This window comes from Dermochelys coriacea, chromosome 6 (genome assembly GCF_009764565.3).
Source record: "Dermochelys coriacea isolate rDerCor1 chromosome 6, rDerCor1.pri.v4, whole genome shotgun sequence".
Lineage (NCBI taxonomy): Eukaryota > Metazoa > Chordata > Testudines > Dermochelyidae > Dermochelys > Dermochelys coriacea.
In genome coordinates, this window is record NC_050073.1 from 32,871,882 (window position 1) to 32,898,851 (window position 26,970).

Genomic DNA, 26,970 nt, shown 5'->3' on the forward strand with positions numbered 1-26,970 from the left:
GGGACATTGGAAGAGAAGTTTCTTTTCAAATTTATTTTAATAATTGCAAAAATGGGCAAATAGAGGCCCTAATGCTGCAAGCTACTCTGTGTAGGTAGGTAGGTCTCTGTGCCCATGTGGGGCCCCACTAGGGCTCTGTGCAGGGGTCTGTTCATGCAGAACAGCTTGTGTGATCAGGGCCTAACTTTTACTGGCAAAACAATATGAAACGCAGCAGATTGTTAAATCTCAGGTAACATGTTATTGAATGCTTTAAAGCAAAGGTGCTAAAAGTGAAGTTCAGAGGTCTACAATGCTCTTTGCTATGGAGGTGCAGGCTGCAGAGAGTACAGGGCCTAGTATGCAGCTTGATCCAGTGATTCTCATGTAGTAGAGAGTAGAGAGGTGAGATTCTTTTCTGCAGCCCAGAGAACGGAAGCAGGGCTTTAAGCCACCTTTGCACCCTTCTGTTCCTGAGCTCCTCTGGGACCTAGGTGTAGCTTAGATTCTGTCCTGGGGACCTGACTAAGTTACAGCAGGTTGTCCTGGTTGCCTGTGGTCCTTGGATCCACTGCAGCCCTGCCCCAACATGCCCCTTCCAGCCTCAGCCCCACCTCCAGTAAGCTCTCTGCACTGAGGCAACTTTAAGTAAGGCTTCAGCCTCCTTTCTCATGCAGACCTTGAAACAGTCAGTGACACCTTTCTCACCTCCAGACTGGATGTACGTCAGGCTAAGTGGAAAGCCTATGTAGGGTTACCATTGAATTCCACCTAGAATTTTGAGCTGCAACAGAATGCTGGCAGGCTCTTTAGTGGGCTGGTCACAACACAGGTGCTCCAAGTCTCAGACAGCAAAGCATTTGAGTACGTACTTGCATATTGATAAATAAGGATGGATTTAAGCACATGCTTAAGTGATTTGCTGAAGCAGGATCTAACTCCCTATTCACTCAAATACATGGATGTATTGGTTATTACCTTGAAAGCCCTGAACCATTTGTGGTTTGGTTACCTGAAACCTGATCACCTATGCTATTTGCAGGACTGGGATAGTGGATCTAGGACTGTCCAAAACTAAAGGCTCGCTCTCCCTCCCCCCCCCCCCAAGTAAGGGGAGGAACCAATAAGCCCAGGCTGCAGTTGAGTACTTGGTACAAGGAAGGAGAAAACAGGAATGGGAGTGAGGTCAAAGGTTAAAAATGAGGGAGCCAGAGAGGTACACTGAGCAAAAAACCCCAGTCAGTGCCCATTGCTCCTCAAAGGTGTCTTAAGGAGTCAGTGGATACCGCCCAGAGAAACTCCACCCGGAAACATGATCGAATGAAAGAAATGGAAATAGGCCCCACCTCTCAGAGCCCCTTCCAGCTGCCTTGGCCAGTACCAGGAGGAGGTTGACAAGGCAGTCCTGTGGCTTTGTGGGGTGTGCATAGATCAGGAGATGTGGGGAAAAGTGCAGCCAGAACCTCAGTAAGAGGTTCTGGAGGAACTGGAAGAAGGGCTGCAACCTGACATGCTTCACATAGATGTGCATGTCTCCCTCTAATTGCAAAAGGAACAGATGTCAGAGTTTGTGAACTGCACTAGGTATACATCTGTGCTCATGGCTCCATGGAGGAGCTGCCAACTAATATCCCTGGCAGGCCGTGGAACCAGGGTGGAGTACAGACTGGCCCACCTGGGTTCCTTGCCCTTCTCAGGTGGCAATAGGTCCCATCACTTGGTGTCGGGGCAGGATTGAGGGCCAGAAAGTGGATGGTATGAAACACGAGTGTGTACAGGTGTTCTCTGGGCACAGTTCAGAGGCAGACTGACTGAAGTCATGCAGCTGGCTCACGTATCATGTTGGGGGTGCCTGCGGAGGCTCATGGGGCAGGAGCCCAACGACGAGTTCTGGAGGACAAAGGTGAGAGGTGGGCAGGGAGAAACCTCTCAATCACCAGTACTGGAATTAAGATTGTCCAGGATACTCTTGCAACCCGTCCCTATGGTACACAGTTTGCACTTAAATTGTTTCTGTCAGTTTGGAAATGCTCAATGGTAACAGAAGAGCTAATAATGATTCCTTTCTCCCTCCTGTTGTCTGTCTTGCATAATTAGATTGTAAACCCCTCAGACCAGGGACTGTCTCCTAGTAAAGGGAGGCCTGATCTCAGATGGGGCTCCAACAATATTCATAATGAACAATAATAGAAGAACGTATAAAAACATTGAAACTAGTAGGTATTTTGAAAGTATAATCACCATCTATCTCTTCATGGCCAGTAGCTGGATGTTGTTAGTTGTGAGTCCCTTTTCTTAGAATGTGGTCCCCTTGCTGGTCTGCCAGAGTCTGACTTTGATGGGTGTTGTAAAGAGCTATATAGAGGAAGCCATTTGCTGCACACAAGAACTAGCTTTAATGGTCCTTCAGAAACTAGGATCTAGGCTTGGTCTACACTACCAACGTATGCTGGCATAACTACGTCTGCTCAGGGGTGTGTATTTTCCACATCCCTGAGCAATTTAGTTATACCAACCTAATCCCTGGTGTAGAGAGTGCTACGTCCACTGGTGGGCTTCTCCCATCTCCACAGCCTCTCCGGGAGCTCGCGTCTTCGCTCAGTGCTACATTGGAGCTGTAAGGGTAGACAAGCCCTTCTTTACCTATATACAGACCTAGAGCATGTTTGTAACAGGGCAAATGAAAGGCTCATTACATTTGTCTAGCATTTTGCTGATTATTTTGGTTTAACTTTTTTTTACTGTTTGTTCTCTGCTTTGCTTTGTTTTGATCTGGTTTTGGTTATTAATTTGCGTTGTGTTGTATCTTGGATAACATTTGTATTGTTAAGGTTTTCTGGTGCCAGTTATGATAGTGGCCGTTTTAGTTTTTTTGGCAGAATATTTTTGGGGTTGGCAATTAAACTTGTGTAATTAAAGCACTTATTACAGCAGGTGGGCTATAAATAATGTACATGATGAAGAGGGGCAGGGTTTTGTTTGACTATATTAATAGAGGGGACCATAAATGCAGGGCAAGCAGGGCTACTGGTACAAAATGGTTATGAGTGAATATGTAATTTGAACTGAGAATTTATCAAATGTTTTAATATTTCTTATGTTTAAATGTTGAACTCAAGCATTCTGTTGGACACGTGTATAATACATCTTACAGACATTGTGGAAATCTACCACTTTTGAGCTCAGACTGCAAATTTACTTATTCATTACATCTACATAAAAGAAACATACCTGATGATCTAAAATCTTGCGCTGAGATCCGCCCTCCCATCCGTCTTTGGCAATTAAGTTTTTTGGCTGACAACTGAGCCATACAATCTTAAAAAATAATAAAAATGTGAAAAAGAAAATGTCCTTCTTGGCTCTAGATCATAATACTTCTCTACCAGCAGCCAAGTTTGCTTCTACTTTAATGTTCACCAACAGTGAATATTTTTCATATAGTCAGATGAAATTAAAAAATGTCAGCTGCAGAAATGCTAATTTGATTAAGAATATCAGACTTTTTTCTTTCCAATTCTTTTTCGCTGGGGTCATCCACTTCCCATTCTTAACACTAATTAATAATAATAAAAATAAATAATGTGCACTTCCACAGTGCTTTTTATCCAGGGATTTCAAAACATTAAGGGCCCCTTCCATTGAAGTCAGTAGCAAAACTCCTATTTGGCTTCAAGGACACAGGATTGGGCCTTGAACTTCCCAGGAACTCAGAAAGATGTCGATAGTGTTGGTTTTTCATACATAAGTAAACAGAGGCATAGAGAGGTTAAATAATTTGCCAGAGATCACAGAACAAGTCAGTGGCAGAGCAAAAAATAGAATCCAGGAGACCCGATTCCCAGTCCTCATTGATACCTAGCAGGATTGGTAGTTAAGTGTTCCTGAGAGTTGCCAAGCTGACTGATCGTACAAGCCCAGAAATTTCATTAGCTTCAGTGGAAGCCCTGCACTTCAAGGGCTTGAAGGACTGAGACTTCGAATTTTAAAGTGGTGGGTGAGACAGTTAATGATGTTTTGTGGTAGTGAATTAAATTGAAAAGTTAAAAATCTCAGCTATCAACATGACCCATAGTCTATAATTTAAAACATATTATAAAAGCCATACTGAAAGAGTTCAGTTTCCCTAATGATAAAAACTTCCATTGCATTAATGGAAGCTTTGTGTAAATGAGGACATTATGAAAAACAGAGGTAATTTTCAACAACAAATTGTTGTGCAATTTAAGATAATTCAGAAATGCTAGTAATCAGAGACTATTTCTCTACTTCTACTAAGCTTGCCAAAAAATATTTCCCTTTAGAGCGCACTTTGTAAATATTACCTTTCATTTTTCTAAACCTACACACATTTTAATCTCAGGTCTTTAGAGTTTTATTAAAAGAAATTTCCATTAAAAGCTTCCTGTCTACCCTACAATCGTAACTATGCTATCAACAGCCACCTTTAGCACGATCCCTGACTGGCATGTGCAATTCTTTTTTTGTTTCTTTGTCCAAGAGCTTTGCTGATATTGTATTATATAAACTACCCCCGGGGACTGAGAAGCATTTCATATTTATTTTAGCGTAGCTCCCAGGGATCCCAATGAGGATAGGGGTTGCACTGTAGACTCACATCCCAGAAATAATCCCTGCCCCAAAGAGTTTGCAGTCTAAGTAGCCAGGTTCTAAAATAATGTTCTCAGAAAAATATCCTTGCCATCATTCATCAGAGAAACTGAGTTAGAAGCAACTATGTTTATGTGGTTGTTACTAGCAGTTTCAACAGTACTGTGGATAGGGCCCAAGTTGATTTAACCACTTCAGATCCTCTTTAGCCTGATCAGAGTTTATATAACCAAGCAAACATACTCCAAACTGAGTTTCAGTAGAAAGCTGAAATAATCTTTTGGCCATGGTGGCACTACTATTACTGTTGCTTAGACATACATGGATCCTATAGTGGGTTTTCAGATGGCTTGCAGCTCTGCAGACAGGAACAGAAGCCTAGATGAAGAGATGAGCCTATTCTGATAAAAGAAGCCTGGGCCTTCAGCAAAGTGTCAGCTCCGGACAGCAGGGAGCATGTAGGCCTCACTTGATGGGGTCAGAGAGCAGAACGGGGACCAAGGACTGACATATATCCCCAGCAGAGAAATGTGGGGTGGAATCCCCTGCACTGGAAAAGAAGAACAAAGCAAATGTAGTCAAAACATCATATAGTGCCCAAGTAAGTGGTGCCTGTGCTAACTACATCAAAGGTATATTGTGCTCCAGAGCACACTCATCTAGTTCACCCCTTTGTCCACAAGGCCAGAGAATCGTAGAAGATTGGGGTTGGAAGAGACCTCAGGAAGTCATCTAGTCCAACCCCCTGCTCAAAGTAGGACCAACTCCAACTAAATCATCCCAGCCAGGGCTTTGTCAAGCAGGGCCTTAAAAACTTTTAAGGATGGAGATTCCACCACCTCCCTAGGTAACCCATTCCAGTGCTTCATGACCCTCCTATGAAATAGTTTTTCCTAATATCCAATTTAGACCTCCCCCACTGCAACTTGAGACCATTGCTCCTTGTTCTGTCATCTGCTACCACTGAGAACAGCCTAGCTCCATCCTCTTTGGAACCCCCCATCAGGTAGTTGAAGGCTGCTATCAAATCCCCCCTCGCTCTTCTTTTCTGCAGGCAAAATAAGCCCAGTTCCCTCAGCCTCTTCTCATAAGTCTTCTCATAAGCAGCCCCCTAATCATTTTTGTTGCCCTCCACTGTACTGTCTCCAATTTGTCCACATCCTTTCTGCAGTGGGGGGCCCCAAAACTGGACGCAATGCTCCAGATGTGGCCTCGCCAGTGCCGAATAGAGGGGAATAATCACTTCCATCAATCTGCTGGCAGTGCTCTGACTAATGCAGCCCAATATGCCATTGGTCTTCTTGGCAACAAGGGCACACTGCTGACTCATATCCAGCTTCACGTGCACTATAATCCCCAGGTCCTTTTCTGCAGAACTGCCGCTTAGCCAGTTGGGCCCCAGCCTGTAGCAGTGCATGGGATTCTTCCGTCCTAAGTGCGGGACTCTGCACTTTTCCTTACTGAACCTCATCAGATTTCTTTTGGCCCAATCCTCCAATTTGTCTAGGTCACTCTGGACCCTATCCATACCCTCCAGCATATCTACCTCTCACCCCAGCTTAGTGTCATCTGCGAGAGTGAAATCCATCCCATCATCCAGATCATTAATGAAGATGTTGAACAAAACCGGTCCCAAGACCAACCGCTGGGGCACTCCGCTTAATACCAGCTGCCAACTAGACACCGAGCCGTTGATCACTACCAGTTGAGCCTGAGGATTTCTATCCAGAAGGAGGACAGCCAACACACAATGGAGCTGGAAGACCAGGCAGAGGACAACAAGCGGCCACAAAGCTTATTTGCCCTCGGACTCTTTCATTCTTTCAGATAGCCTTGTCCCTGCAACATCTAGGGGAAGCCCAGCCAAAGTTATAGGCTAGTTCCAGTGGTGAATGAACAGACCCACCCCACAGCCAGAACTGAGAATCCCCAGCATAGTTAACCCTCTCAGGTAAGGAACAGTCTACCACTTCCTTTTCAGGAATTAGCTCCAGGTGCAGCAGCTACGCACAGTGGCATCCCAGACAAGGAATGGATCCTCTTAGTTTAGATGTGTATGTGGTTTCACCCACCTAACAAGGCTACTGTAATCTGGTGTCTCAGATGTGCCATGAAGAATTCAGAACTATTTTTAATTCCCCTCTGCTCTCCTCCCCCCCAAAAAAGTGGGGCTCTTCACATGCAAATCTGTGTCTTCCCTACTTCGTGCCGTCTCTAATTCCAGGGTCCAGTGAATTCACAGTCCTCGTGGATGCCAGCAGAGTTATTTTTATGGTAAATTGACACCTCGGAAGCAGGACAAAACTACACAGGCAACAGGGATGAAATAGATGGGAAACATAAGTCAGTGCTTGAGACAGCAATTGCTTCACCAGCAAGCAATAATAGCAGGAGAAGTGCAGACTAACTACAAAACTATTATACTGAGTTATGGAAATGCCATAGTTGGTCATTGTAGCATTTATTTAAAATGTTTAGCAATTAAAGATGGCCACAGCATGGGATAGTTTTGGTATCTCAGCAAGACAGTGTTTTCCACTTCCATGTACGAGACCCAAGTCCTGAAGAACAACAGACATTTCTTCGAGTAGAGTCCCTATGGGTGACCCACTTCAGATACGTATGCACCTCTCAAGCCCTAGATCACAGATTTTTAATTAGCAGTGTCTGTTCAGCCCACACACGTGCCCTAAACCTCCTCATGCTGGATACTGAGGTTATATAGGGATGCACGGGCGAACCGCCCTCAGTTCCTTCTCTGTCACCACTGCTTGAGATGAAGCTAGAGTGTGCCCATCTGGAGTGTACCTTGGCTATTTTGTATTCTTCTTATAGTAGTTTGTGAAGATTTGTTAGTATTGTTAGTTTTTAGTAGTAGTTAGAGTTGGTAAGTGTTTGTAGTAAGAGGATAGGGTTGTTTTTTTCCTTCCTCCTTTTCTTCCTGGGGAGCTTTTGTCTTCCTGGCAGGGCCTGCCTGGCTCACCAAGCTTCAAATACTCCTCATCCTGCGAGGCTATACCTGTGAGCAATGGCCATTCTATACGTATCCATTGTTTCCCAGAAGAGCAATTTCTGCCTAGCCCTCAAGTTGAGGGCTAGGAAGAAGAGAGAGATTAAGCTCAACTGTTAATGACAGAATGTCTACTTCGACTAGCATCGAAGTCTGGTTAGAAGGCCCGCCTCTTCCTCCCCTACATACATTTGTCTCCAGACTGATCTAGCTCCCCTTCCACCTTGCGTTAGGATACCCCGTTGAAGGCATCTGAGAGAGCTCCCAAAAAGAAGTATGGACTCTCATCTGAAAAAACCTGTGAGATCTGCGGTCTCCAAAGCTTCAACCTCTCAGCTCAGTGCCACTGAATCAAAGGACACCTCCAGTACCTGCAAAGCCGGAAAGCCCTGGAGCTCGAGGGAAAGATGTGGCTCGGACAGGGACAAAGCGGGCCAACATAAGCACCCTGTTCAGTACCATCAGGCTCAGTCCCACAGCATATTCCAAATATGGGGTTGGTCAGAACTGGAAGAAGGATCTGCTTCATGCATTTCCTCCAGCTCCACTGATACTGAGAGTGATGAACAAAATCATACAGGACAGGGCCAGGGTTATCACTATAGTACCAACTTGGCTGAGAGAGGCATGGTACCCGTACCTGCTTCATCTATGCAACCATCCACTTCTCAAGCTCCACCACTCCTTATCTCTCCTCATAGGATGTGGATCACATGCTTCACCCCTGTCTAGGGGTTCTCTGCCTCTGGGTGTAGTTCCTCGATGGTTCATGGGATTAGAATCCTCCTGCTCTGAGGAAGTGCAACAGGTGATACTGAATAGTAGGAAGAAGTTAACCTGTATTACTTACCTGCAGATGTGGAGGAGATTCTCCCATTGATGCTGACATCACTGCTTCCTACCTGGATCTGTGCCTCTTTCAGTCATCCTGGATTATCTGATGATTTTGAAGAAACTGGGGTTATCAGTTAGGTCAGTTAAGGTTCATTTGGCCACAATATCAGCCTTTCATCTGACTATAGAGTGGTTTTCCATATTTGCTCATCCTGTATCGTCTAGGTTTATGATAGATTAGGGGAATCGCTACCCACAAAATAGAGACCTGGGACCTCAACCTGGTACTCAGTTATCTTATGAAACATCCATTCGAACCAATGGCAACCTTTTCTCTACTCTACTTATCTATGGTACCATCTTTTTAGTAGCCATCACCTCGGCCCGTAGCATTGGGGAGAATGGTGCCTTGATGGGAGATCCCCCGCCTTAACCATATTCTTCAAGGTTAAGGTTTCTTTATGCTCACATCCTAAATTCTTACATAAGCGTTTCCGAGTTCCACCTTAACCAATCTATTCATCAACCAGTGTTTTTCCTGAAGTCACGTAACTCTGCAGGAGTCCTGTTTTCATACCTGGATGTTAGAAGGGCTCTGGCCTTCTACTTGGATGGGATCAAGAGATTTCAAAGGTCACCCAGGCTGTTTCTCTCCTTCGTGGATAGATCCAAGGGATCCACAGTTTCTGCTCAGAGACTATCAAAATGGATCTCTGAATGTATTCTCACTTGTTATGAGACCACGGGGGTCGAGGACCACCTCCTCAAAGGGTGATAGCACATTCTGCCAAGTCACAAGCAATATCCACGGCGTTGTGTAAGAACATACTGCTATCTGAGATATGTGAGGCTGCCAAATGCGCTTCAGTACATATGTTTTTGAAGCACTACTCTTGAATCCATGGCGTCAGATCTGATGCGGCACTAGGGATTGCAGTATTATCTTCAGTTCTGGACTCAGTTCCGAAGCTCCTTCTTCCCTCTGGGGAAAATGCTCAGAAGCCACCTGAAGTAGAGCACCCATAGGGACACTACTTGAAGAAGCTGCTCCTCCTTCTCCTCTGCTTCAAGCTGTCCTCTCTGGAGACATTTGGGTGGAGAAGGAAATGAGGGTGGTTTGACTGCGCATCCCTCTCTAGCCTCGGTGTCTGGCACAAGGAGGCAACTGGCACTGGAAAAGTCTCCAGTCACTTGCACCTGAAGTGGAGCATCCATAGGGATGCACATCTTGAAGAACTGCAGCTACTACACAAGGTGAGTAATTTCTTCTTTTGTTTCCCAAATGAATGTACCCTTAGAGGTCAGAGATGAATTGACCTGTATTAGGGAAGAACAGAATATATTGATATATCATTTTTAACATCAGGTAATGGATTAATGGAGTCAAGATGATGCCACAATATTCCCTGCATTTAGAATGGGTGGTGGGTGCATAGGGAAGGGGTGACATGACTAAAGGGTAAGAGCACAGCTTGGAATGTGAAAGCAGTGAGTTTTTAATGTTGTTTCTTGGCGCAGGAGGCTTACTTTGCACTGTACAACTAAACAACTCAGATTTAAAAATTGGCAGGTAATTAGCCCATAACACTGCCTAGTTCTGTTTAGCAGTTGGAAAACAAAACCAGCTAATATTGTTCCATTTGATAAGTGACTACTACACTTGTGCACACACTATAGTTAGTTACGGTGTGTTTTTTAGACTTAACATGAGTTGAAGCACCTGGTACTGGCCAGTGACAGAGACAGGATACTGGTCTAGATGGACCCCTGGTCTGATCCTATGCCAGTTCCTATGTTTCTATGTAGAGTTAGTGGCAGAGTAGGTAATAGAAATCCTGGCTCTATTGAAGGTTTTGCCATTGACCTCAGTGGAGCCAAGATTTCACCCCTTGCACTTTTGTCTAGCGGTCTTGTGTTTTAACCACTAAGCCACACTCTGTCCCAATATCAACCTCTAGGCAGAATTGTTTCTAATATTTTTCCCCAAACTTCTCCATAAGAAAATATTTAAGGTCTTAATCCTGCAAAAACCTAAATGTGAGCAGTCCCATTAAACTCAGGGGATTATTCATACGTGTAAAATTATTCAAATGCATACGTGTTGGGTTGTAATTCAGACAATAGTAAAAACCCACAAAAAAGGGACGTGTGTCCTTCTTGTTCTGCATATTATCCTATAAGCTGGTTCAAATGGGTATGAGGCAGTTACAATGCCCTATTTGAGAGGCTAGATCAGGCAGTTGGTTTAAAGGATGGTAGGCTTTATGGATGGTGGTTGGCAGACTGCCAGAAGAGTTATATCACCATCCAGTGCAGGAGGGGGCCCTGAAATCTCTCTGCACCTGCTGCTGGAATGATTTCCTCACCCCTGAGCAGAAAGTGGCATGGGATTAGTAGACAGCTGGGGACAACATATCCAGCTTGTCCAATGCTTACTAGGAGGTTATGTCCTCAAGGGCTGAATAAAGTTATAGTGCGGCATGGGCTACCTGTTCATGTACAGTTGCTAATTGTTCATTGAATAAATGTGCTGCCTTTTCCCCTTTCCACTTGCTACACTGACTCATTCATTGGAGGTGTGTATTGATAAGCAAGGAAATTCACATTAGAGCTCACGTATCCTTAATATACCAAGTTGTGATCAGTTTTACAGGCGGTTTAGATCTGTTCATGTTAAGTTAAAACAGCATTAGCCTTCTCCCTAAGTTTCTGTTAATTTTTAGTGTTAAGCCTTGATTCTCCTCTCTCCAGTGTACATCAAAAGTCACTCCACAGAGGTCAGTAATTGTAATAATAATTAATAATACTTAGCTCATCCATAGCTCTCAAAGTATTTCACAAAAGCAGGAAATAAATAGTGTTATCCACATTTTATAAATGTGGCAACTGACACAAGGAGAAGTAAAGCAATGTTCACAAGGATAACTGTCAACCCAATGGCAGAACCAGGAACAGAATTCAATTTCTTGAGTCCCAATTCAGAAGCCTATCCACTAAATCAGCAGCTCTCAAACAGGGTTCCGGGGACCTCTGGGGGGCCACGAGCAGGTTTCAGGGGGCCACCAAGCAGGGCCAGCGTTAGACTCTCTGGGGCCCAGGGCGGAAAGCCAAAGTCCCACCATGTGGGGCAGAAGCATGGGGTTCTGAGCCCTACCACCCAGGGCTGAAGCCGAAGCCTGAGCATGGGGCACCCTGTGGCGTGAGGCCCCAGGCAATTGCCCTGCTTGCTACCCCCTAATGCCGGCCCTGGATTTCATATGTAGAAAAACATTTGTTGTGGCACAGGTGGGCCAGGGAGTTTTTATAGCATGTTGAGGGGGCTTCAGAAAGAAAAAAGATTGAGAACCCCTGTGCAAATACAAGTGAGTGTAGTTATCTTATACCCTATGCGAAATTGGTGTGAGAGGAGACTGAAGAAGCCCTTAATGTTTAATTGCAGCTTAATTTTTGTATGTTGGTATTCTTTATGTGGGACACACATTTTGTGATGGTTAACATTAAAACTTGCTTAACACCTATGCTGGCTAGCAACACATTTCAGATAACCATTCTCCTAGTATTTATTGTCTTTATGTTTCATGTCAAGATTATGGAGTGCAAGGTCCTGTCAATGTCAAATATGTCTAATAAAATCATACTTTTGGGTAAATAAGCAAAAGGTTTTCCAAAAATTAAACAGCTAGAATTTTGATGATGAAGAAAGCAAAACTCCATGATATTGTATTTTATAGGTTTCATAGTAGCAGCCGTGTTAGTCTGTATTCGCAAAAAGAAAAGGAGTACTTGTGGCACCTTAGAGACTGTAGCTCACGAAAGCTTATGCTCTAATAAATTTGATGGTCTCTAAGGTGCCACAAGTACTCCTTTTTTTATTGTATTTTATGTTGATGCTACAGTTGTGATTGGCTAAGAATGATTAAACTATTACATTGTTCATGTCCACAGCACTAATGAGTGATCCCTGACTCTCTTCCCCATCACCCACAACATATTCACAAGATGGCCTGACCAAATTTCCCCTCTAGCTGCCAGTCTGAAATCCCCACTCCTCCCAAGCATGACCTGACCCCCTCCCCAGCTGCCAGACTGCACCTGCCCCTGACAGTTGCTGGAATCTCATCACCAGCTATACATCCCCTCCACCACCCCTGTCCACTGGTGTCCCAACTGCCAAATCTAGTTTTGGCCCCCACACAAAAAACTACCTTGAACTCTTTTCAGTGGCTTAACCTGCTAAATCTCCGGCTTGGAGAAACAGACGAAAGCAGGAAGAATGATGGGACATGAGAAATTCTAGCTTTCTCCAACTTGTTTGACTGGATAAGGCTTTAGTTGTGATGGACAGCATACCCATTATAAAGTTTTATTAGGTTACATTGCTTTTGTTACAAATAATTAGCCTGCTCAGGTATATTTTCTGGTTAAGAGATGTTGAGGAAAAATGACCTGCTGAGACACATTTAGGTGTATGACAATTTAGATCAAGTTGTTATTATCCTGTTGCTTTTTTATTTGATTTATGTAGATTTCTGTTTCCTTTTCTTTAGCATGTTTCTTCTTTATGAAACCTCATGTCTTTTTAAGTTTTTGCACTGATGTGGCCAGTTATGGTTTTCATCTACAATTTACCTTTCTTAAAAAAAAAAAGGCGATTGGTGGTAACATCTGGAAAGCAGGGGTCAAATCCACACCAGGAATAAAAGTATGCACGACTCTCTCTCCAATTTTCAGTGGTGAATTTGGCCCATTCGGTGATGTAGGAGTTGGTATCAAAACTCACAGCTTGATTGTTTTATAAAACCAGGTCAGTAGCCATGGAAAAACTTCAGAGAAGAGTTAATCCTGTGTCAATGTCCTATTTAAAAAAAGGCACCTGGGTAAATTGTATAGGCCTTTTACTTCACTGTGCCTCTTCTGTAACTTTTCTTTACAGAATATTTAATATATAAAATGTTTTATATAGACTAGGGTTTTATGTTGCATGATTGGACCACCCTTCAAATAGCGATTTCTTCCTCCTTTCATGACTGACCTTATGTAAAGTTGCTCAAGCAGGTGATTTTGCAATCCCTCCCCACCAACACATGCACAGCATCACTCACAATAGGCCCACATGTTTTACAGATATTGCTGAAAATACTTTTTCACCTAAAAACAAGCTAATGGGGGAAAAAGAAAAAGGCTGGTCACAGAGTGAAGGGCCAATTAGTCAGACACCGGGAACAAGCAAACAAAGGCATGATCCTGAAGGACTGAAAGTAGATTTTTGCAAACTGTATATTCTTCTAAAAATGGGGAGATTATTAAAAGGTAGAAATATTTATAAAAATAATCCTAGCCCCACTGTGTAGCACTGTTTGCTTTTTTTTAAAAAAGGGAATACAGCTGGGGCCGACATGTCATGGTATTACATTTGTAATGGGTGTTGCCATCGCTGTTCACAAGCCAAAACTTTCAACGGATGGCATATGTGCACAGTCTGCTTCCACTGCAAAGGGCAGCAGCTCAATTGAGCCTTGCCCTCAGGTTACCTCACCGAGTTGCAGGAGGAATGGTTTCTCTCGCAGCATAATTATCAGCAAGGACTCGAAAATCAAATAAATTGGCTGAACTGCACGAAAATCATCCCTTATTTGGATTGCTGGCTACGTGTGAATCTCCACTGGAAAACGTTTGGCAGCTGGGTGCACAGGAGTGCAGGAGCCAGAACAGAGCGAGAGGTCAGAGAGCATTGCAGTCAGTCAAAGGCTGGATTTAGTCTCAGTCATGTGACCTGTGTGATCGCCTTTTTTGCAGTGTTATATTTTGCTGCTCTTCTCTTAGTGCTAGTGCTTCCTAGAAGGAGACTAGGAGATTTTTTTTTTTTTAATATCTCACTTTTATTCCAACCCCAAAGAAATACTAGAACGAATGACAAATTAAATATTGTCATTCCCATTGATTTGCCATGCAAGCTAGGACAGGAACAGTGGTGTAGATGAAGGGACAATATTTGCAAGAGGCAGTCAAGCATCTCTGCAGATGACATCCAACTGAACACTTTAGATATAGGCCTCTGAGCCTGTATCCTGCAGCCATTGTTTGTGCTGCCATTTTCGGAGAGGCCACCCAAGATCGCATCAGCTAGAAAGAGTGAGCAGCTGCTGGGCTTAGCTTTCAGTTTTTGTTTTTATTTGAAAGGTGTGTAAAATATTCAAGTCACAATGTATTCTAGCAGTTCCAAATCTTATCCTTTGCTCGGAAGCCTAAAAGTATGTTGCAATTGACTCATAAAGAAGCATTTTGTCCATCAGCTTCCTGTATCTGCTGATTTATTTATTTATTTTAAATTTCCAAAAGGCAGATGTTGACATTTTAAACCTACTGGGCCTGACTCTATTACTTGCACTCCCAGGTCTCCCCTGAGTTTCAGGGGGAGTTTGGGGTACACAGTGTGCCTGGGTGGTGGGTACCAGGGCATTCCAGAGGAAAGGACTACTCCCCATGCATTCACTTACACTGGAAAATGACACGGTGTTTGAACATGTGGTAATTTACATGATTAAGGTTCATGATAAAATCCTGTCTCCTTTGACATCAGTGGCATAACTGCCATTGACATCAGTGAAGCCAGAATTTCACCCAAGTGTGGATGGGGACTGTTGTGTTGAGTATCACATCAGCTACTAACCATGGCCTACTAACATGATGTTCAATATGCAAAATCTTTTTTTACATTGAGTGCTGATTTGTGCTTAACATCCTGTTTGTTCCGTCGGTAGCGTGATGCAGTTTTTGAGTGTAGATAAGCCCCAGGAACATCCTGACAGTCTAAACCAAATAGGTGTAAGCTCTAGACCCTCAGATGAATTCATCTGCTGTCTCTACAGCTTTTGAACATTCAAGGAAGAACTTTTGTATTTCATTTTAATGGCAAACATTATGTGAACGGTTGAATTTGTCTGACTGGGTTTTAAATGAATATTTTGTGTTGGAGACAGGCTTCTTCTCTCTCGTGGTGTTCTTTCTCCTTGCAAGGAATTATTGCTGATAAATGGACCCGGTAACAGAAATACAATACAATCATTTTAATGTAATGATTTCACCCTTGGATGCTCTGTAAATGATTTACATCTTTATTGTTGGTTCGTCATTATAATGTTTCCTCATAAAGATAAATTATGTATAATCAGTTAGATATTTATTATTGGAGTATCTAGTATTTTCCTAAAAGCAATGCCATGTGACTGCTTCAAAGAGTAGGAAAAGTCCATTTGTACTTAGAGGCACAAAACCTGCTGTAAGCATTATTTTTTCCCCATTTTAAAGCAAAATAGAGTATTAAAAAAAGGCCTGTGTTTCTGGTGTTAAATCTTGTGTCAGTCCCACCCGGTCGATTGTAAAGGCATTTTTAATGATGATGTATGTATAAGCACTGGCTTATTTCTTCTAAGTCTGTACCTCGTTGTTTACATGGTTTTAGTAATCAGGCCTACCAGAAGCACAGTTTAGACATTACCCCGACTTTGGGAGGCAAGCATTGGGTTGTTAGAGCATTAGTTTTCAACTTTTTTTTTTCTTTTTTTGTTTGCAGACCATTATAACATTTCAAATGGAGGTGTGGACCCCTTTGGAACATAGCCCACAGGTTGAAAACCACTGTTCTATGGTAATGACCACAGGTCCCTTAGACATAGTCTGTGGACCTCCAGGGTTTGTGGACCATCGGTTGAAAACCACTGTGTTAGAGCATCCTTCCCTGCCCAAGTGTTGTACATGAGGCTCAGAGCTTGAGAGAATCACTCAGGGTTCTCTGCATCTCATGGGAGTTGTCAGTACTCTATTCTACTACTCGTTAAGTAGTAAGCTATGATGCACTGACCCACCAAAGAGGTACACTTTGTACTGATAACTGAGGCTGCATTATTTTCACTGTTATCAAGTGTCACTGAAAACATTAAACTGACCTTTTGCTGCAGGGCAGAATCCTTATTTCAGTGGGCTGCAGAGGACTGACCAACTCAGAAATGGCCTGAGGAAAAAAATTCAAGTATGTGTGTTTAGGTCCTTATGATTATCTGTACTGTGTTCAGGTGTCATACTTCTTGTGCTAAGGAGACATGGGAGTGGTGCCTGCACATCTGGATTGGTGACAGGACTATCAAGACTCTGACATCTGAATGGGTCTTCCAGGGCAATGCAATGTGTATGCTAAAGGTGGCCAAACCAAGAAAACTGGTTCTGGCCAGTTGGTCTGGGAACTGATCAATGCATCACATGATGTGGAACTTTTATCACTGGGACGTTCTGTACCTCGGGGAACACCCTGCACCCCCATGTTCATCCTTATAAAATGATTGTGTGGTATCCAATGCAAAATTTGTCATGTTGGGTGTCTTTGGAAGGCTCATGATGCACTGAGCATTGTTGTTATAGTAATGTTATAGGTTGTAATTCCATGTATGTAATTATGAGGCTGAAAATGTGTCCTCATGGCTTAAAACAGGCCCAGGCAAAACTCTCCAAGAGCAGAGGGGCAGTTCACACCTCATGAGGGCATATGGGACAAACCCAGCCGAGCCTCACAGGAACAAAGGACACTGGCCTAGGCAGCAACAAAGGATCTGTTGGACTCTCAAGTGAGTCACACCCCTTCCTTTGGTCAGTTTGGGACTGCAATGAGGTAATACTCACCTGACTCTGAAGATGGGGGGGGGGCCGCAAAGCCAAGAGGGAAGAAAGAACATGATAAAAGGGAGAGATATTTGCCATGCTCTCTGTCTTCCACCTCCATCTACAGACATCACCACCAAGCAATTGAAACACTGATCAAAGGGGAGAACCTGGCTGAAGGGCAACCAGTCAGCCTGTGGTGGGAAGCATCTAAGTTTGTAAGGGCATTGAGAGTGTTAAGATCAATTTAGAACGCGTTTTGCTTTTATTTCATTTGACCAAATCCAACTTGCTGTGCTTACATTTTAAGTGATTATACATCAATCTTTGTAGTTTAATAAATTTGTTTGTTTGTTTGTTTTTTACCTGAAGCAGTGCGTTTGGTTTGAAGTATGTCAGAGACTCCCCTTGGGATAACAAGCCTGGTGCATATCAATTTTTTTGTTAAATTGACAAACTCATATAAGCTTGCAGCATACCATGGGCATAACTGGACACTGCAAGACGGAGATTTCTGGGGTTGTGTCTGAGACAGGAGATATTGGCAAGTGTCATTCAATTGCGCAATCTAAGCAGTTTACATGCTGGAGGCTGTGTGCGAACAACCCAGGAGTGGAGGTTCTCACAGCAGAGCAGAATAAGGCTGGCTCCCAGAGTCAAAGATTGGAGTGACCTAGCAGATCTCTGGTCCAGATAACACCAGGGGAACGTCACAATCACCTGACAAGGCTGATCCAAATGGTCACCTGACAGATGGGACTTTTTTTGACTGCAGGACCAGCTGGTTAGAGGGGAGAGAGAACAGACTCCATGTTCCAGGGGTGAACCCATGAGGAGAGAGTTGCAACAGAGGGGTTTTGGAATTTTGAAAGGACATTAACCCGTTCCTGAAGAACATGCTAGAGTGGCGAAACAAGGAATGGAATATTGTTGTTTGTTGCTTTGTCTAGATCTGTACGTTTCTTTTGCTGTCTAATGTAAAGTGATTGGTTTTGGAAGATTTTGCAAGGAGTTGCAGCACATAACACATAATATCTTGTCTGTGGACAGATGAACTGTAAACCAGAGAGCCCACAAAGTTGGAGCTCTGCGGAGGGTGTGCTTATGCAACTGGAGTGTCCTGGGAGGTCAGCACTGGTCCTACTTTCATGAAGGTCTGACTTTCATAAAGGATTAACAGGTAGTCTGTGACTGGGAAGAGTCTGGAAAAGGAGACCGCATTGCAGCTTACTCAGACCAAGGGAAGCTTAAGAGCACACAGGCCTGTGGTGGGACCTCGGCACAGCAGCCCGAGTATCCAAAAGGAGCAGCTTGACCAGGGCTGATATTGGGCTAGATGAAGGAATTACTGGGTAAAATTAACCATTGTAGGTTGTGTCAAAAAGATTCAATCAAACATCCGAGGTGGGTAGAGATGAGAGTTTTTAGAAGGACTACATGGAGCAGTATAATCATATTTATCAGCTTAGTTATACAGGTCTCTGAAGTAATTCAAGTTTTTACTCCTTCCAGATTCTGGTACTTGGAGAGGATCAGCCCTGTTTCAATAAAGCAAGTTTTGGGGACAATATGCTAGTGAAAAAGCACAATTTAGAATCTATATGCTGGTAATTCACATCAGCTCGACTGAATGAAAAAAATCACAATTGAATTTTGCCAGGCTAGTGTAAAAGATTATCCAACTCTGACAAACCCTGCATTTAGACTTCTTTTTGAGCCAATCCACCGTGCAAATGCTGAAAGATCTTTTGCACATTGTAGCCCCAATCCTGCAAGTCGTTCTGCACCTTTATGGAGCTCTATTGACTTTAGTTGTCTACCTGTGAATGGCAGCTTCCAAGACCAGGCCTGTGTTTGCACTGCTCAGTGATAAAAGCAGGGGCATAAAAATGGAGAATTTGGGTCTGATTTCCTGTACTCAGCTGAACAAAACCTTTCTTCCAGTGAGAAATTCTAGAATGTAAGTTGACTGACTGTTTTTGACGAGGTATTATACAAGTTATCCCTCATTTCTTGGAATTTTTCTAAGTAAAGCTCCAACAAGCTAAACATGAATGGATGTACATTACATTTAGCTATATACTAAAACCATTTCTTATGTTTTTATGAAGCATTGCTGGGTTGATAATGGCCATTAAAATATGTTTATAAAATTCAATGTGGCCCTCTGAGATTTTCTATTTTGTTTAATGAAAAATGGTATTCCTCCTGGGATGTGGAGGGGGGTACCAAATATACAGCCTTGCTGATCCTGCATGAGAGCTGAAGTAAGAGCGTAACTACATGAAGACATCAATATGGTTAGGTTTGATTGACAGGCGAGAGGAAAAAGCATTCAAACCTAGGGGAGAGCAAATGCAGGAAAGATATGGTCAGGCAGAGGTTACTATGGCCTGCAGCTAAAAAGTTATCCGCACAATGGGAATCAAGCAGAAATACAGAAAAAAGGGTGCAAGGAACAGGACACAGCAACTGAAAGGGAAATCTGAAAAGAGACATCTAAAACAACACCAGGAGCTACAAAAGGGAGAATTGAAAGAACATATTTGTCTGGATTTGGGGATCAGTGTTGAGGGTTTAAATTTTTGTTTCGTTTGGCAGGGAATGAGGCATATGAAAGTGATGGGTATTATTTAAAGGGTAAGGTAGATGAGTTGTGATGTGTTGGAGAACAATGGTGGAGCCATTCATCCTGGTTTAAGAGTGTGCGTGAGTGTACATGTTTTTTTTTCCTTGCTGTTTCCAGTTAATTAAATCCTCTTGCATAAAAAGGTGTTACTTTGAGCTTTGAAGTTTATACATATCAAAGAAGTGCATGAATGGACTATGTTTTTCACAGAAATTGGCACAAAATTCCAATTTTTTTAATTAGTTTTACAGCACCTAATAAGAGAGTGTAGTATCGCTTTTCTAATGGCAAATAAATTGTGATCCCTCACATAAGTCACTTTGAACTCTAGAACATTGACATTGAATTATTTCATCATGGTTTAGGCCTTAGAATTCAAACTATAATATGAAGTAAAATAGCCTTTTGATACATGGTGTAGAGATGGAAGTGACTTAACTGAGTAGTTCATTATTCTCCTGAAATAAGAGGGAATCATTTACTAGTTGGGATACAAGTTGTTTTTTCCCTTCTCTGTTTGTTGGCTTGATCTGCTGTGTCAGCATTCACAAAAATGGAATTCACTAAAAGCTTCCTTCAGTACATGAGAGCTTATTTCCAACAGATTGCTCCCCTCCCCCACCATACTGACATTTGACAAGAAACACATGCTTGTCCTATGCTTTAGAGGCTGCTCAACATTGATTTGTAGAAGCTGTAGTTTTGCTTGAAGATGACCTGAGTAGGTAGGAAGGGATGGGAAAGGGAGACAGAAGGTCACTTGAAACATCATTAGACGCAATGAGAGGTCCAACATGAATATCAAGTAACATTAATTACTTTGGAGCCTACATAATGTTTTCCTAGATGTTTTTTCAGAATAATTTTATATGGGAGTGGTCAAGATTTTGGGCTATGTCCCTGGCAGAGTTTATAAGCGGAGCATGGTTGAACTAGAATGGGAGACCTACGTGGCTTGCCTGCATGCTTCAGGAAATGGTACTGGTGATCTAGTAGTTGACATGCGTCCCCTCTGAGTCTATAGTGAAGAAATGCCCCAGTATGTCATAAGGGCTGTGCTGCTGGAGGTGCTCACTTCTTCGGATGAAATATAAACCTGAGGTCTTGATCGCTAGTGGCCATCAAGGATCTGATGCGATTTATTTATTTATTTATTTATTTTTGCAAGAGCAGTATTGTCAGGGTTCCTTCCCCACTCTGAACTCTAGAATACAGATGTGGAGACCCGCATGAGAGACCGTAAGCTTATTCTTACCAGCATAGGTTAAAACTTCCCCAAGGTACAAACTTTGCCTTGTCCTTGAACAGTATGCTGCCACCACCAAGCGTTTTAAACAAAGAACAGGGAAAGAGACCACTTGGAGACATCTTCTCCCCAAATATCCCCCCAAGCCCTACCCACCCCCTTTCCTGGGGAGGCTTGAGAGTAATATCCTAACCAATTTGTTAAAAAATCATCAAAGACCCAAACCCCTGGATCTTGGAACAATGGAAAAATCAGTCAGGTTCTTAAAAGAAGGATTTTATTTAAAAAAAAGGTAAAAATCATCTCTGTAAAATCAGGATGGAAAATACTTTACAGGGTATTCAGATTCAAAACACAGAGGATCCCCCTCTGGGCAAAACCTTAAAGTTACAGAAAACAGGAATAAACCTCACTCTTAACACAGGGAAAATTCACATAAAACAAAAGATTCACTAATCCGCCTTGCCTGGTTTACCTATACTGGTTGCAATATTGGAGACTTGGATTAGGATGGGTTGGAGAAGATGGATTTCTGTCTGGCCTCTCTGTCCCAAGAGAGAACAACCATGTAAACAAAGAGCATAAACAAAAGCTCTCCCACGCCAAGATTTGAAAGTACCTTGTCTCCTTATTGGTCCTTTAGGTCAGGTGCCAGCCAGGTTAGCTGAGCTTCCTAACCCTTTACAGGTAACAGGATGTTGTCTCTGGCCAGGAGGGATTTTATAGCACTGTATACAGAAAGGTGGTTACTCTTCCCTTTATATTTATGACAAGTGTTAATAAAACTCTTGTCCTTAGTAGAATGTCATTACCCTAATTAGAATATGATTACTCTCACTTACCTACAATTCCCCACGTAGTAGGCGTTCCAGCTGGGTATGGTTAGTTATTCTTCAGTTCTCGCCCAATACTTTTGTGTAGATGTTGCTGATATAGGGAATAGGTCAGTGATTTGAGCACAAAGTGTGAGTCCTGTCAGGGTAAAACTAGCCCTTCAACCTTCTGAGGTGTTTGTGTTTCTTTCTCTTTTGGATGTTATATAAAAATCAAGGCACCATCTGCTTTCTGTGGATGGCAAAGATCCCATAGTACTTTTTCTGAGAATAGGTTTTTGCCCTGATGTTGGCCGAAGTTTCCGCTTTCACACTGCTGTGCTGTATACCATTTTTCAGTTGGCTACTAACCTCTGTGTTGCTGCCTGCTCTGCCTGTAATACTGCTTTATTAAAAGGTTTTCTAGGCATAGATTAATCCTGATATTAATGGTAGGCAGTCACGAACATGTTTGATGTTGTGATGAAATTTTTAAAACCAATATGGGGCTAAATAAGGCTTTCAGGTAGAAAAGAACATGGGTGTGGAAAATTTTTCTTGTGGCTTGATCCTTAGAGGTGTCCTGAGCAACCTCACTGGAATCAGAGGAAGTTGCAGATACTCAGTACCTTTGAAAATCAAGCCACTGAATGTGGGATAGAGTGACCGCCTCTAGTTTTGATTTCACATTTTTCCAAGGCATCATCCACCTCTGACTGGATTGGGTCCTACAGACTGACAGTCCCCAAACAGTGCTGCTATCAGTAGTGCCTCTGTAAGGGAGTTCCTCAAAATGGAGGGATGGCCTCAGGAAAGTTGCTACAGCCTCTAGTTATGGTGACTTTCCCCTGCTGTTTTTGTGAGATGCAGGCAGGAAGATGAATGTTGCTTAGCCTGCCATACTCCCTCATCTGCGATTAGCCTGTAAATGGGTTTGTGGGAACTAGGATTGTGCTGTACAGGTGTCTGATTTCCCTTCTCTCCACTTTCATGTGGAGAAGGCACATTGTGGTCCTTCATTTCAAAATAAATCAAATAAATGAGTTCTGAAGTTAAGAGAGGTTTGGTTTCAGTTAATTTCGTTTTTTTAAAAATTCCCTTCCTGTTTATATAATGAAAGTCACCAAGCGTCTTTTTTTTTCTTAATAAAAATGTGGTATGCCTAGACATGTTGAGCCAAATTCATTCTTGGTGTTGCATAAGGGCCTTCCAAAGAGTTACACCAGCAATGAATTTGGTCAGGTATTGCAGATTTTAGCCTGAAGCAAACCTTTATAGCAGAGTTGTATTTCTCTCAAAAATATAAAAGGAACACTGACAGATCTGTAGCTGTAGCGGTGTTAGCAGGTGCTGCTATATTGAATTATTTCTTATTAAACTGATTCAGCAACTTGAAGCTTGTAATTTTTGTTCTGGTGTAGTTCCATGGCAGAGACATTTAAAAACATAGATTAAATGTGGAATATCTTCTGTAGGTATTCCTTTCTCTGGTATTACCATTTTAAAGATTCCCCCTTATGTATAGTTCAGACTCTGTGTTATTCGTTTGGTAAGATCTAAACATCTTAGTATTTCCCTGTTAACCATACTGGACTGATTTCATCCCTGGTGCAGTTCTACTAACTCCATTGACATCTGAGAGAAATTTGTTGTTTTGTTTTATTTAACATGTTTCTTTTTAGATTTAATGGGCTGGATCCTCGTTGGGGTAAACAAGTGTACTTCCATTAAAGTTGGTGGACCAACACGAATTTGTACCAGCTGAAGATCTGCCCCATTATTTTAAGGCTTCCAATGAAAATCCAAATTGAATATATTACATTCAACTGATTTTTTTTTCTAGTGTTAAGCATTCACCAAGTTACACTATGCTTAAAAAGTAACTTGATTCCTACATGTAGTGGTGCAGAAAAAGTGAAGTGTGGCTAATGGCTTTCGTTTCAAGACACTCATTCTACAGATGTTCGGGATGGAATTGTGTTTGTATTTTATTGGGTTTTTACCAACTCATTAATCACAATAGCCCTTTCACATTGTGCCCATTGATGGCAAGCTCTGTGCAAGTTACTTTCGAGTTGGGAGTAGCCAAGGAATGTTCATGTTAAGTTCCATATCTTTAATATCTTTTGTTTGTTTGTTTTCTAGGTTTATTTTCTTTAAGACTCCAGGCTTAGGCTTGGAGACCCCAGCCACCATCATTGAGCCCAGCAGCTGGAGCGGCAGCGAAAGCCCTGCCGAAGACATTGAAAGAATGAGTGATTCTGCAGATAAACCTATTGACAATGATGCAGAAGGTGTCTGGAGCCCTGACATTGAACAGAGCTTTCAGGAGGCTCTAGCTATCTATCCACCATGTGGGAGGAGGAAAATCATCTTATCAGATGAAGGCAAAATGTATGGTAAGTAGTGCAAATTTAACCTTTTGAAATAATTGTCCGATGAGATGCACACAGCCAAACTTGTATCGAGACAAAAGACTAGATACTTATCTCCAGATACACCAGTGTAAATCAGATAGAACTCTGATGAAGTTAAGGGAGTTCCAGAGCATTCAGTTACCAATCTTTCCAGACCTCAGTTAGTGATTGGTAGAAAAGATACAATCATTAAATTTACAATTCTGCAGCTGTATCTACAATGTGGCTGAATAAGAATTCTTAAAAAGAGGTTTTTAAATGTGTGACTCCTTGTGCGTAAAGAATATGTAAACACTCTTCATTTTTCAATAAATGGTGCAGTAAAATAAAAACTTGAACCATTATCTGGAAATACAGTGATTGCACAATAAAATGTATAGTACTTTAATAAAGAAGCGATAAACTTCTTGTCACTTCCACAGTCCGCTCAATGAGTGATGCAAGGTTTTTTTCTCTTTGTGAACTACTAAATTATATGATGTTCTGATAGTATTTCTTAAATATAGTCCATTTAAGAATACAGATACCTAGGCATATTATCCCAATGTTGTTTAGTTTTGTCTTTCCAGTTTACTCCAGCTAATCTCTGATTTTGGAGATTTAGGTTGGCCTCTTTTTTTTTTTTTTTAAACTTTTGCAAATATTGCTGACTGTAGAGTTTTAGTTTTGGCTGTTCATGTAGTAAAAGGCAGATGGTGGGTTGTTCCTGTGCACTTTGATTTTATTAATCATGGACTGTTTTGGTGTTTGTGGTTTTGTACTGTTATGGTTAAAAATGACCAAGAGTCTACCTGATGCATTGATGCAGCTTTCCTGATCTTTAGAGTAATTTGTTCCTAAATAATTGTAAATATATGTCACATAATGGCATGTTGTGTCTTTAACACAGTGCCTTTTCCGTCAATATCAGTAGGAACCTACAGAGCAAACTAGCAGGCACTGTAAGGAGAAAGCAGATGGTACTGCAGCTGCCACCAGCTGTGCCCCCTCCCCCAGTACTGGTTGGATGATGTAATGGAAACAAGGAAAAAAATGTCTTTCTGTGGTGTTGGGAGTCTCTCACAGCCTGTCAGTGTCACAGCGAAGCAGAAACAAACCTTAAGGCGTTAGTTTGCAGCTGTCATGTGACCCTTGCTGCCAAATGAAACATAATGTCTGGAAAAATAGACTTGTGATGAAGCATCTCAGCTGCTGTTGGCAGAAAGTTTCTAGGCCCTGTTTTCCTGTTGGATTGATTTTTTTTTTTTTTTTAATCTGAGAATATATGTTGTTTTTCCTCTTGTTGTTCCCCCTTCCCCTGTGATTTCCCTCTATTTTGAATGAAACTTTTTGTTGTTACTCTTTAAAAAAGGATGAAAACTTAGTTTAATTAATAGTTTGCTTTTTTTCTGGGATGACTTAGAGATATACTTGCAAACATGTTTATTATATATTTATAGTGAAAGATTGTACTTGTACATGGACACTCTTGTCTGCAAAAAATAATGTTGACTCAGTTTTTTAAATCAGAGTCCCATAATCCATAGGTAATTTACACTAATGACTTCTGAAATGTATTTTTTTCTTTTTAGATCCCCTTCTACAGGAAGTAATATATTTGTAATGTGAATTTTTGTGTTTTAATGAAAACTCACACATTTGTACATGTAAGGAGTTCACTTTTTAACAATCTCCCACTGTAGGTTTAATAAGACAATTGTACAGAATCCTAAATAAATAAAGATATATATTTTTATAGAAAACGATGCAATAAGTATGTGTAGTTAATTAACAATAAATGCCATAAACCATATCTGCCACATCTATATGTCATTATATAAAATACAGAACTGTTTTTTAAATGTAATTACATACCCTAAATAAAATGTTTTTAATATTAATTTGATATGAAAATTAAGTACATATATAGTATCGCTACTTTGATTTAAAATGTTGCCATAATTTTGAAGAAGAAATATGTTAGGAAATGCAGAATACTGTATGAGTAGTATTTACATCCTGACTTTTTCGTGGATGAACTCATGTTTTCATTCTTCAAGCTGAGTAACTGCTTTGTAGTGTTTTGAGGATTTATTGAAGTCATGCTAGGTTTCTGAGGACTTTATAATAGAGTCTTATAGTCCTAAGAGCATAATTGTTCTCCAAGGATTTTGAAATCAAAACAGCATAAGTGTTTTAGTTTCTGTGTGGCAGAATGAAAATAATTTAATACCTTTTAGTGGCATACCAAGTTTATTTCTCTTACGAGAAAGACATTATGATATTTCAAAGCTTCTGCAGGGTTGGGGCATTTTGTAATGTTTCGGTAATCCATGAACCATGCAAGACAAAAGGTCAAGATGGCACCATTTCATTTTCCGACTGAAATTACCTTTAAATGTAGACACTGTAATACATATGATTTTCTATAAAGACAAATGTAATGATCTCTCTGTGATGGGCTCAAGTTAGGGCAATTGTGATTTTCCTTTTCATAAAAGGGATGTTTTGAAGAAGGGAGGAATCTGTTCTCGTGAAAGGTTTTTAAACAATCTCTACTGTAGATTTAATAAGACATTTTAGTTTCAGCAGAAGGCAGAATTCCTTCACGACCTTTTGTGATTATCTTGAGCAGTCCTTAGGAGTGGAGCTCATGAATTTGGTTGGGTGTGAGTTCCTTACTTAATTACTACTTTTGACTTCAGGGGTGTGTAGGCACTACTGGGGTTTTTGTAAATCCCATCTCTGCAGTGAAAGGTGTGTGCGGGTTGTCCTCTCTGAAGAAGGAAATGTGGGCTGCT

The 26,970-nt window shown here is 41.7% G+C and overlaps 1 protein-coding gene across 1 annotated transcript in view; it reads left to right on the forward strand.

Annotated features, from left to right (window-relative positions):
* The window catches only part of TEAD1 (TEA domain transcription factor 1), a 219,003-nt gene that overhangs the window by 53,438 nt on the left and 138,595 nt on the right, over positions 1–26,970 (forward strand). The window contains 1 exon segment of the mRNA XM_043516495.1: positions 23,919–24,172. Coding sequence (XP_043372430.1) covers positions 24,025–24,172 — 148 coding nt within the window. The 5' untranslated portion in view covers positions 23,919–24,024.